Genomic DNA, 12,259 nt, shown 5'->3' with positions numbered 1-12,259 from the left:
ATTTAGACTTTAGTATTTTCATACAACATTTTACTTTACCACATTCACTATTTAATATTACTAGTATTACTGACTATTACACTGATAGTAACTGATACACTTAGAACTAGTAGATCTATAATACAGCGCAGACCATTTAATAACATAAACTTTAAACAAATAATAATTATTATCCGTGAGGAAATTCGTTTCACAATTATGCATTACTACAAGAAAAACAATACAAAATTAGAGTTTCCCCAATTTCAACATTACATGTGAAATTTACAACCAACAAACAGTAAGTGTATTTTTTGTTCCGCTTTTCCAAAGCAGATGGCAGTTTTTTATAGATTCTCGGTAACCATGTATGTAAAGCTATTGTCATGGTTTAACCTTCCATGGTTTAACCTCCCCCGGCAATTCATACCCATATAAGGGATGAGGGTTATATTATGAGCCTGTTTGATCGTAGACTGATCTTGCACGGGCGGGGTTGTAAAAAAGTCCCCACAAACCTGTCACACAACCATGCGCTGTTCCTCAAAGGGACCGTTACATAGGCCTAAATGGCGGGTCCCGCACAGTTAGCTTGGTACATTGAAGGAAAATGGCAAAAGATCCCGGTGTATTCTCGGCCTTCGGCCGTGTCTAGCCCACGCGTTGGGGGTCAAATGCATCGGTCAACAGCAATGCTTTACATCATGGGCAACCCCCCACCCCCAAAAAGAAATCCCCCCACCCCCCGGGGAGTCGGAATTTAGTGACTGATTTTTTGCTTTGATTTTGATTAGTTTAGGTGATATTTTAATACTAAACCATCACTTGTCCCAGCACAACCAAGGCGGTTTTGAGTTTAAAACCCTCTACCAGGGGTTTTTACAGTTAAATACCCCTCTTCTATAAAACAAAACAAAAAAAAAATGCAAACGACAATCCCAAATTTCCAAGAGATTTTAAAACCCCTTCCAAAATTTACGATAAACCCCCTCTTCAATATCAAAAAGAGCCAATTATACACTCAAAATTATATGAGCGTAGCCAAAGGGGTTTTGAGTTTACCCCCCCCCCTTTCTCTCTTCAGTAGGGTTTGAAGCTAAAAAATACCTCTTCAATATAAAAGAAAAAGCAAATTACGCACTCAAAATGTTATGAGCGTAGCTAAATGGATTTTGACTCAGTTTTGAGTTTAAGTTTAAACCCCCCTTCAGCGGGATTTGAAGGTAAAAAATACCTCTTTAATAATAAAAACAAAGCAAATTATACACTCAAAATGTTATGAGTGTAGTCAAAGGGGTTTTCCGTTTAAACCCCCTCCAGCGGGGATTGAAGCTAAAAAATACATCTTCATTGTAAGAAAAAAAACAAATTACGCACTCAAAATGCTATGAGCGTTGCTAAAAGGGGTTTTGAGTTTAAACGCCCCTTCAGAGGAATTTGATGCTAAAAAAATACCTCTTCAATATAAAAAAAAGCAAAGTAGACACCAAAATTATTTGAGCGTAGCCAATCCTATATGGGGTTTTTGAGTTTAAACCCCTCTTATACAGATGGCTTTTTTTTTTAAACTTTAAAACCCCTCCACATGGTTTTGAGTTTAAAATTCCCCTACATAGTGTTTTGAGGTGGAAAACCTCTATCTTCAATATTATTCTAAAGCAAACTACAGTTTTTAAGTTCCATTACCGTAGCTAAATTCTATAGCACCTAATTCTATGAGAGTAGCTAAAGAGGGTTTTAAAAAAAACTCCAGAGATTTTTTAGTTTAAAACCCCAACAGATGATTTTGACGATAAACCTTCTCTTTTCGATATAAAATCTAAAGCAAACTACAGTCACCTAATTTAAAGAGCGTATTCAAGATAGGTTACACATTTCTACCAGTGGCGGGGCTCCATTAGGCCTAATAAAGTGAAGTGAATAGTCATCTGCCGAAATTGAAAAACACTAAATGTGTCTCAACAAACATGGCTAAGACAGATTTTAGGAGTCAGTTATAGAGATCGGGTCTAAATCAAAGAAATCCTATGCCGAAGTGGGAGTCAACCCATTACTAAGGTTGTGACAGAGCGTCGCATGAGGTTTGCGGGACATGTTCACCGACAAAATGAATTACGCATAAGAAGAGTTGCGATGACATCCTAGTACAACTAGGCGCCACACTTTCATGGAGGTCCTCAGAGCAGGTGGAAAGAGGCTTCAGACATTACCATTGACAGATTTTTATGGAAACAGCTTGACGGCAAATTCGCCGAACGGCGCGGGAGAGTCTAAGTCAGTAAGAATAGCACATTAGGTTTTTGAAAATAAACTTGTTAATAGCAGGAAAATGCACTGTAGATACCTCAGAATATGCATTTTGTTGGCTTTCAATACCAGAAATAGTGCTTGGCTCCTAGCGCTCTCCCAGACCCCCTTGCTAACAATGGCAGGGAATCTACAATTTTTCCACTAACTCCAGGAAGAACCTATTTTAGGGCACAATAAACGTCTTCCGAAAGAATGAAGGGTCAGAATGTAATAAAGATTATACACACACACACACATAAATACATATAATTTTTTTTCCGCGGGGGGGGGGGGGGTATGGGGGGGGAGAAAAAAAATCCCCTTAAAAAATCCTGGCTACGCCCATGCTTTACATAGGCATTGTCTAGGGTCTCTCCCAAACAGAACTGTGTGTTCACACATTTTTTTTTTTTTTTTTTTTTACTGTTTGGCGTCCAAGCAGGTTTTTTTTCAAACTTATGGCTCGAAGAGCCTTCGGCTCAGCCCTTAGACATCAACAAGGTGATCTTGCCAGGTGAGCTGGCGGTGAGGAGAGGTATACAATAAGCGTGTAGTGTCACAACCTATCAAACAGGCAGTGGAGGGAAGTGGGAGAGAGTCATGAAAAGAATTATAAGCATCTATGGGAAGGAGGGAGTGTTAAGGTGAAACAAAACGAACATCCAAATTATGAAAAGAAGAAGAGGGTCCTTGGATGGGAATTAAAAGAAAGAGAGAGAATACATGTAGATTATTTGCAGACGATTGCATAATATATATAGAACAATAAAAACAACACAAGACACAGATATTTTACAAGATATTTTTTTCTCCCCCCCCCCCCGCGAAAAAAAAATTATATACATATACATACATATGTATATGTGTGTGTGTTTATAATTAATCTTTATTACTTTCTGACTCTTCATTCTTTCGGTAGACGTTTATTATACCCTAGAATAGATTCTTTTTGGAGTTAGTGGAAAATTTGTAGACTCCCCGCCATTGATAGCAATGGGATCTGGGAGGCAGCTCAGAGCTCCCCCAGCCTTCGCCCCGCCGCCAAGCACTATTTCCGGTATTAAAAGCCTCAAAAATGCATATTCTGAGGTATCTACAGTGCATTATTCTGCTATTAAAAAGTTGTTTTTCAAAACCTGTGCTATTCTTACTTACTTAGATCCTCCCGCGCCATTCGGTTCATTGGGCGGCAAGCTGTTTCCACAAAATTCTGTCACTGGCACTGTCTGAAGCCTCTTCCCACCTGCTCTGAGGACCTGTATGAAAGTGTGGCGTGAAGTTGTACTAGGATGTTCCTATTTGCGATTTCCTCGTAATGGCCTCCATGTCATTGCAACTCTTATTATGCGTAATTCATTTTGTCGGAATACATGTCCCGCAAACCTCATGCGACGCTATGTCACAACCTTACCAAGGGGTCGACTCCCATTTCGGCATAGACCCGATCTATATAACTGACTCCTAAAATCTGTCTTAGCCATCATTGTTGAGCCACATTTAGTCTTTTTCAATTTCGGCAGATGACTATTCACTTCACTTTATTAATGAAGTCCAGCCAATGGTAGAAATTTTGTAACCTCTCTTGGCTACGCTCTTGGAATTAGGTGACTGTAGTTTACTTAAAATTTATATCGAAAAAGGAAATTTTATCGTCAAAATCATCTGATGTGGGGTTTTAAACTAAAATACCTCTGGAGTTTTTTTTTAAACCCTATTTAGCTACTCTCATAGAATTAGGTGAGTGTAGTTTGCTTTAGAATAATATTGAAGAGGGGGCTTTCAATATCAAAACTCTCTATAGGGGGATTTTAAACTCAAAAACATCTGGAGTGGTTTTAAACTAAAAAAAAAAAAAAAAAAAAGCCATCTGGAAGAGAGGATTTAAACTCAAAACTCCCCTTTGGCTTGGCTAAGCTCAAATAATTTGTGTGTAATTTACATTTTTTTTTTTATATTGCAGATGTATTTTTTTTAGCTTCAAACCCCACTGAAAGGGGGGAGGGGGTTAAACTCAAAACTCAAAAGCCCATTTGGCTACACTCATAGAATTTGGAGTGTGTAATTTGCTTTTTTTATATTGAAGAGGTATTTTTTAGCTGAAGGCTACGCTCATAGCATTCTCAGTGTGTAATTTGCATTTTATTTGAAGAGGGGGTTTTATAGTAAATTTCGGAGGGGGGTTTAAAATCTAAACCTTCCTTATTATAGCTATGCTCTTGGAATTTGGGGATAATTTTTTTGTTTGTTTTGTTTTATAGAAGGGAGGAATTTGACTGCAAAACCCTCTTCTAGGGGTTTAAACTCAAAACCCCCTTGGCTGTGCTGGGGCAAGTGATGGTTTAGTATTAAAATCTTATCTAAAATAAACAAAATCAAAGCAAAAAATCAGTCACTAAAGTCCGTCTCTCCCCCCCCCCTTGAGGGGGGGGGGAATTTTATTTCCGGGGGGGTTGAACCCCCCCCCCCCCTGGCTACGCCAATGTTAGGGACAGTACTAAAATTTAAAAAAAGTTTCCCTTTTAAGGCAGATGATTTAAAGGTCATCCTTTTCTATGGCAGATGGTTAATGAGGGTGTCATGTAGCCAGCACAACAACCAAATGCCTTTACTTTCCCCAACGAATGTCAAGTAGGCCGCTACCCGAACTGACCAAACATAAAAACAAATGAATTATAAACAAAAAAAGCCACGCGTTTCTTGAAGGAGAATTTGATGAAGTGTGCCTTATATAAGAATCTACTATATATATCTAGACTCTAGATACTCTACTAGAATAAAAAGTCTAGCGGAAAATAACGATTGCTTGTTTCTGTTTTTTTTTTTTTTCCACGGATGTTTTCATGAAATTCATCTGCGTTTGAATCTTTCAAAACTTTAAATGGCAAAAAAAAGACCGAAAGACGAAACTTTTCATATTTATTTTGTTTTGAATGATTAGATATCTACTACTGTCTAGATAGATCTAGATATGTAGATCTCTTAATCTCTAGTAGTGTAGATCTAGACTCTAGACATTCTAGATCTATTAATATTATTATTATCATCTCTATGATCCATAATTATTAACTCTAGACATCTACTCTAGATATAGATCTAGAATTAGTCTTAATTAGATTCTAATTTCTGTCTAGACTCTAGACCTACTCACTACTGTCACCTGAGGACCTGACCTAGGCGTCCTAGCCTACCTAGATCTAGGTCCTAGGCTAGTACTGAGTCTTGACTATAGAATTTAGAATACTATAGTATAGTTACATAGTATAGTAGACTAGTAGTAGTAGAAATACCAGAGCTAGTATTAGATTTTTTAGCAATATATTATTATTATAGAATATTATAGATTAACCCTAACCCTAATATTTTATAATATATCTTACTAGAATAGAAATTGAATAGATCTAGCATTCTAGCTTTAATTTTATACTAATTATTAAATTTATAGAATTTATCTAAATAATAGTATTAATACTATTAATAGTAAATATTTTAAATAATTATAATAAAGTAATCAGTTTAAACATGACTTGTTACTTCATACTTTTACATGTATCTCATTTCCACCTTCCTTTGTAGCTCTATACTCTATATTTTTCTTTGGTATTCTCAGCAGTCTGTAGTAGACTGTAGACTGCCTGTTTATACATTGCTCATGCTGGTATGTCATAATAGCAAAGCAATGGTTGTTTTCTAGAATTCATGTTTAATCTAAATAAGAACTATAAAATCATGTTGTTGTTCCATTTTTTTTCTAGATAAATGGCCAGTGATGTTGCACCAGTCATCAAGCGCCTTGATGAAGTTGTAGTAAACAGAATAGCTGCTGGTGAGGTAATTCAAAGGCCTGCCAATGCATTAAAAGAGATGATTGAAAACAGGTATTTTTAATAAATTACATTTTATGTAAGCTGCTTGACTATTATTGGCTGAAAAGTTAAGCAAAAAAAAAAGTTGTTTTTTTTTAATGGGAAAAAAGAATATCATTGGTAATATATTTAATCATCTATATATTCCATTTTTTTAAAAACAATTTTGTTTCTTAGTCTTGATGCAGGTGCAAGTAATATTCAAGTAGTTATCAAGCAGGGAGGTCTAAAAATGTTACAAATTCAAGACAATGGCTGTGGAATCAGAGTAAGTTTTCACAGTGACCAGTCACTTCATCCCTGGTCACTTCATCCCCGGTCATTTCATCCTCTGGTCACTTCATCCCCTGGTCACTTCATCCCCTGATATTTTCATCATCTGAAGATTTTATGTAACAAATAGTAATTTTAAAAATCATGAAATGAGCAATATTTATTGTATTCATTTTTTTATTTAAATGACAAAAAGTGTAACACATTAGATTAGAATAAAATTAAAATTAAATGCCATTAAAAACTATAAAAAATGTAACATGTATAAATATAGAGGTAATGTAAAACAAAAGTGTTTTTTTTTCATGTACAACAATAAGATAGATAAGCTATCGATTGTAAGTACAGAAGACAATCCATTGATTCCTATTGCTGAACAATGTTTGTTATTCTCTTTGCCAGTGTTGCACATTTCTTCCTTGGGCGGCGCTAGCACTTAAGCAATTAATTTTAAGGCTATAGGAACCTCATCATTATGTTCACATAAATATAGGCCCACCAGTTTTGATATTTAAAGTGAATATCAATAAACAAAATACATACTTACATATACATGTAGAAATGAAATATCGATCAAATTAAAGTCCTATAACACAATTTATAACTTTAATGTTTAAAAGGAATTAACACAAAATTTATATAGGTGACATATATCCTGAGGATGGGTGAAGTCTGCCTTTATTAGAAAAAAATAAAACCTTATTTTCAAGAAAGAGCAATTGAAAAATAAAATTAAGTGAAACATGGTGGTACTTCCACCACACCTTGGCCTTTGATGATAAGTTATCAGCAGTACGGTCATATTTATTGTAATCCCACTTCTGTCTCGCAAAAGATTTCCACTACTTGCACCACACCTTGGCCTTTGAATATTACGTCATGTGCAGGATAATATTATAACATCCCCCACATCCAATAGAAGCGCTATTGCAAAGTACACACCCAGATTTACAATATAATATAAGATTTCTCATTAAGAATACAAAGTGGAAGAGGAAACACTATAAACGCATTAGTAACATGTCATAAAATGTCAAAAAGCACTCTACATAATCATATTTATATATAAAATATTTAATTGGGGATGAAATGACCGGGAACCGTTTTCACATTTCAAATTATCAACTTTCTGAGTGAATCAACATTGTATTTGAAATAACAAATCTATTTCCTTCATTTTACTCAGATGCTTATAATCATAAAAAAAAAAAAATATTCTAAATGATCATATCATGGGATTTTAGTCTTGACTTTTATTCTTTGCCTTTGATGAAATTTTTTTTTTCTCTTGTATAACTTTGATTACTAAATACAATTTATTATAATTTCAATAAGTTTCATGTTTTATGCTCAAATTCCCAGAAGGAAGACATGGACATAGTTTGTGAACGGTTTACAACCAGTAAACTGCAACAGTTCGAGGATCTCAACAGTATAAGCACCTATGGTTTTAGAGGTGAGGCTCTTGCATCCATTAGTCATGTGGCTCATGTGACCATAACTACAAGAACAGTTTCTTCAAAGTGTGCCTACAGGTAATATAGTCAAGTCATAATTAGTTTATTTGTACAATTGTAACTATGCTAAGAATGCTATAGATCAATGCGACTTAAGTTTCTGTGGTTGTGAAAGCTGATTGCCGAGGCTGAAATAAGAATTCAGTAGGTACAATTAACTGGGAGAAGAAAAATGACTTAGTCAATTTTTAAGTCCACACTTTGGGAGGTACACAGAAGTTCTTCAGTACTATTAAGAGATAAAACTAGATGGTTCAGATGACATACTGTTTGACATGATTCATTGTCCAAGATAATCTTTATGGGTAAATGCAGACAGGGTAGTCAGAAATGAAGCTGGTGTAATAACTGCACAGCAGTTAGCTGTAACCTTATTTCAGATCAATGATAAATCACACATTAATCACTAATGAACCAATCAGATTTTGAGGTCAAATCAGTTAAGTCAGTGATGTCAGTTAGAGAAAAGAATGAAAATTAGTGAAAAATCTTAAAAAAGAGAGTTTTAGGTTCTGAATGATATGGTTATACAAGTAAAAATAGAAAAAGATTTGCTTAGTCGGGCTAGAGAAGTAGAAAGTAGAGTTCATTTGAAACTAATTGAAGTTATTATTGTGCTTTATTTTTTTCATTGATATTGTACAGATTTAAAGTTATAATTCATTCATAATTCATGTGGATTTTTGAAGAAATATTGAATATATTATGTGTTCAAAGGAATATTATTAGAGTGATAAAATTATATGCTGGAGTTTCATCAGTGCTTTATTAATTCATCAATCCTAGCGTACCTTGGTGTTTGTGTCAATGTAATAAATATACAAAAAGAAAACAAAAGTTGCACTATCGACATAATCCCATTGTAACAATGTAAAGGATTCACTGGTTTTTCTATTGATGCACTATTGGTGTTGGTTTCTAACAAGGATGAGTGACCTTTGATTGTCATGAATAAAGCTGGTTGGATAATGTCAAGGAGTGACTCTTATTTTCTCTTGGTGCACTATTGCTATCAGCTTCTAACATGTATGAGTGACCAGTGTCACAGCATCACCCATGACAAAACTGAAAGGTCAAAAATGTTGATGCTTTAATTACATTTTTAAAATAAGTTCATTAATTAGGACTGATATAACATAAAATAATAATCTACAAATACTGGTGGTTGTGTGACCATCACTTGACCTGGCTTTACTTTCTTTTGAAATATCAGGTAGCCATTACAGCTTTTCACATTGTGAGTAAAATCCTAATGTTGCCAGGAGAAGAACATTTTGGCAACATCTAGTTGATATTAAAATCAAACATCAATTTTTTTTCTCACCAGAGGTGTTTACTTGGATGGGAAACTAAAAGAATCAGTGAAACCTTGTGCTGGAAATGTTGGTACACAAATAACTGTAAGTTTGTTTTTTTTACTTTGTTTTGTTCATTGCATGCTCACTATAAACTGTTGATAGAATATATATAATGTTTATATATTTTCAGATAGAAGATTTATTCTATAACATATCAACCAGACGTAAAGCTCTGAGAAGTCCTGCAGAAGAATATGCCAAAGTAGTAGATGTAGTTAGCAAGTTAGTTTTACATTTTCTTTTTTCGTTTTATGAACTTAAATTAATTATTTGCTTATATAAGCCAGTATTTCCCAAGCTGTATTTTCCACATAGCCTGAATAGGTGTTCCACCAACTAACGGAATAATTAACTTGTAGGCCACTGTGTGAATTAATTTCTAAAAAAAATAAGCAAAGTGTTCCACTAAATACTCAGAATGTGTTCCGTTAAGAAAAAGGTTAAGAGAAAGGTCTTTTTATTTTGTAATCCACTAATTAGCACTGAACTGATTAGAAATCTACTAAAACATTAAATGAAAAAGAACCTCAATTTAGTTCAGAAAGATGGGGAATACCATCTTGTTATAAAGTTGAATTTTTTTTAAGTGTTTTTTTTTTATTCATTGAAAAAAAAATTATGGATATGTCTAGAGATTAATCTTTACAATAAATATTCCAGATATGCTATTCATAATTGTCAAGTTGGGTTTACACTCAAAAAGGTAAAAATTCTTTATTTAGGTGTCTCTTAAATTTCATTTTAGAGAAAAAGACAATATTTAATGCTGTTCAATTTTTTTTTTTTTTTTACAGTTTGAAAAACTCTATTAGCATTATCTCTAAAAATCTCTCTCTCTATTTTTATTTTCAAGCAAGGAGAAAGTATGGCTGATGTCCGCACACCACCAAATTCATCATATGTAGATAACATTCGAGCAATATATGGGGTTACTGTTAGCAGGTTTGATGTTTTATATTAACTTATATCTTGATTAAATATTAATGAATACATTTGTACAATATTTTGTTTATAAATTATTTTCATTTTTTTTTCTTCATTTATTTAGAGAACTTTTAGAAGTGAAACATGAAGACAAAAAACTTGGCTTCAAAATGTTGACTTTCATTAGCAATGCCAATTATTCAGTTAAAAAGTCAACATGTTTGTTTTTTATTAATAGTAAGTAAAAGTATAGTGCAATATCATGAAATACTTTTTTTTTTAATAAGGATGAAGAGAGATCTGTACCAGTCTTTTTATATCATTTACTCATTCATAACTTATTACTTGACCTACATTCTTTTAGATTATTGTATTAATCATAATGTTATAAAGCTTTTAGCATGTTTTAAAGATGTTCAATATCTATTTTATTTTCTTTAATGTTTTGTTGTTGTTGTTTTTTTTGTATCATTTCCATTTTAAGAGACAGTTATTGTCATATTTAACATTTAGTTATACACTTAGAGAGTTTCCTCTACTGGGAACTTTTCTGGGCCACCCATGGCCAACAGTTCATCTCATTACCTTGCAAGTGTGATCCAAAAGATTATTAGATATTACATTTAGTACCAACTCAGTTGGTGTCCCAACTCTTTAGTAACTCCTCTTCTGATCTTAAAGGTTTGTGTTTGATGCCAGCAAAGATTTGAAAAGAAGAGTGACCCTTTTCTTGAGGAATAGTTCACTAGGTTAAAAATATATCTTTTGGTTTAATCATTTACAGCTTTATCCCAAAGTCTCTTTATTGCCAATAAAAGCTATTTTGCTAGGCTTAAAAGCTAGGTTTTTAAATTGTTTGTTACTGGGAAACTTGGGAGAATATTTGGACAATGAGACAGTTTCCCCAATTGACACATTAGCTATAACTTAAAAACTTAAAATTTTTATAGCTCAAAATATAAATTAATAACTTTTATCTATCCAAATATCTACAGACAGACTTGTTGAATCTACTGCATTAAAAAAGGCTTTAGAAACTGTCTACCAAGCTTACTTACCTAAAGGAGCTCACCCCTTTGTTTATTTAAGGTAAATGTATACTTCTTAAAGATTGTTGTTATTAACAAAAAATATAAATTTCCCTGTGTTGTATTATAACCTCGATGCATTCAGATATATAAAATTGTAGCATTTTAAGTTAATTTTACACTATCTGTATATTTTAGTTTAGATATCACTCCTCAAAATGTTGATGTGAATGTTCACCCCACAAAACATGAGGTCCACTTCTTACATGAAGACTCTATCATAGCAGCCATACAAGCAGAAATAGAAGCAAAGTTACTGGGTTCCAATACATCTAGGACATTCTTTACACAGGTACCAGGAAAAGATGCTTTTAAAACATTTTACAAATCTGATAGAGATAACGTGTTATGTAGAAAAAAAATGTTGTATTAGAAAGAAAAAAAATCCAACTAATTGTAACCATTTACATTTTTTTTTTTAAACAATAGGCTATGTTACCTCTACAAGCCACAGATGATTCAATAGTTAAACAAGATACCACAGAAGGTAAACTAAAATATCAAAATTCTAAACATGATAATAGATGTTTATCAACAGTACCTAACTTTGTCTAAAAATGAATTGGACTAAAATTAATACATTGAAATACTTTTTAATGATAACATACAATTTTCTTTATTTTTTAATGATTAACATTTACAATCTTCAGAATTATGAGTGAAGCATTTTATATAATTACAAAGAGTCTTTAAGAAATTTTTAAAATTTTATTATTACTGTTTGTTTGCAAATGACATTAAGGTTCAGATTTTCGATAAGACAATTAATTTTAGTCCTATCTATTTTTAACAACTAGGCACAAAAATAATTCGTGCTCAAGAAACAGTAAGAACAGATAGCAGAGAACAAAAGCTTGATGTCTTCTTAGAGCCACGTGGACATAGACATGGGTAATATTAGCTTATCATAATCTTATGTTTATCAGGATTCAGCTTTGTGTCACTACTTTGAACATCAAAGCAACATC

The 12,259-nt window shown here is 33.3% G+C and overlaps 2 protein-coding genes across 8 annotated transcripts in view; one reads left to right on the top strand and one right to left on the bottom strand.

Moving 5' to 3' along the window:
* Positions 1 to 363, bottom strand: part of LOC106052292 (acid phosphatase type 7-like) — a 16,765-nt gene extending 16,402 nt beyond the window's left edge. Inside the window, exon 1 of one of the 3 annotated variants that reach the window (XM_056045358.1) lies at positions 256 to 363. In XM_056045358.1, the coding sequence (XP_055901333.1) occupies positions 256 to 257 (2 nt within the window). In that variant the 5' untranslated portion in view covers positions 258 to 363. The other 2 variants (XM_056045384.1, XM_056045353.1) reach the window with 2 other exon arrangements.
* LOC106052286 (DNA mismatch repair protein Mlh1-like) overlaps positions 158 to 12,259 on the top strand; it is a 25,811-nt gene continuing 13,709 nt past the window's right edge. The window contains exons 1-13 of one of the 5 annotated variants that reach the window (XM_056045316.1): positions 158 to 280; positions 6,021 to 6,143; positions 6,309 to 6,399; positions 7,767 to 7,939; positions 9,249 to 9,321; positions 9,410 to 9,501; positions 9,940 to 9,982; positions 10,133 to 10,221; positions 10,328 to 10,440; positions 11,199 to 11,292; positions 11,430 to 11,583; positions 11,721 to 11,778; positions 12,089 to 12,182. In XM_056045316.1, the coding sequence (XP_055901291.1) occupies positions 6,025 to 6,143; positions 6,309 to 6,399; positions 7,767 to 7,939; positions 9,249 to 9,321; positions 9,410 to 9,501; positions 9,940 to 9,982; positions 10,133 to 10,221; positions 10,328 to 10,440; positions 11,199 to 11,292; positions 11,430 to 11,583; positions 11,721 to 11,778; positions 12,089 to 12,182 (1,193 nt within the window). In that variant the 5' untranslated portion in view covers positions 158 to 280; positions 6,021 to 6,024. Of the gene's footprint in view, positions 281 to 5,139; positions 5,474 to 5,723; positions 5,924 to 6,020; positions 6,144 to 6,308; positions 6,400 to 7,766; positions 7,940 to 9,248; positions 9,322 to 9,409; positions 9,502 to 9,939; positions 9,983 to 10,132; positions 10,222 to 10,327; positions 10,441 to 11,198; positions 11,293 to 11,429; positions 11,584 to 11,720; positions 11,779 to 12,088; positions 12,183 to 12,259 lie in introns of those variants that run through there. The other 4 variants (XM_056045327.1, XM_056045306.1, XM_056045332.1 and 1 more) reach the window with 4 other exon arrangements.

Source organism: Biomphalaria glabrata, chromosome 1 (genome assembly GCF_947242115.1).
Source record: "Biomphalaria glabrata chromosome 1, xgBioGlab47.1, whole genome shotgun sequence".
NCBI classification, from domain to species: domain Eukaryota; kingdom Metazoa; phylum Mollusca; class Gastropoda; family Planorbidae; genus Biomphalaria; species Biomphalaria glabrata.
This window is presented reverse-complemented; position numbering and strand designations above follow the sequence as displayed.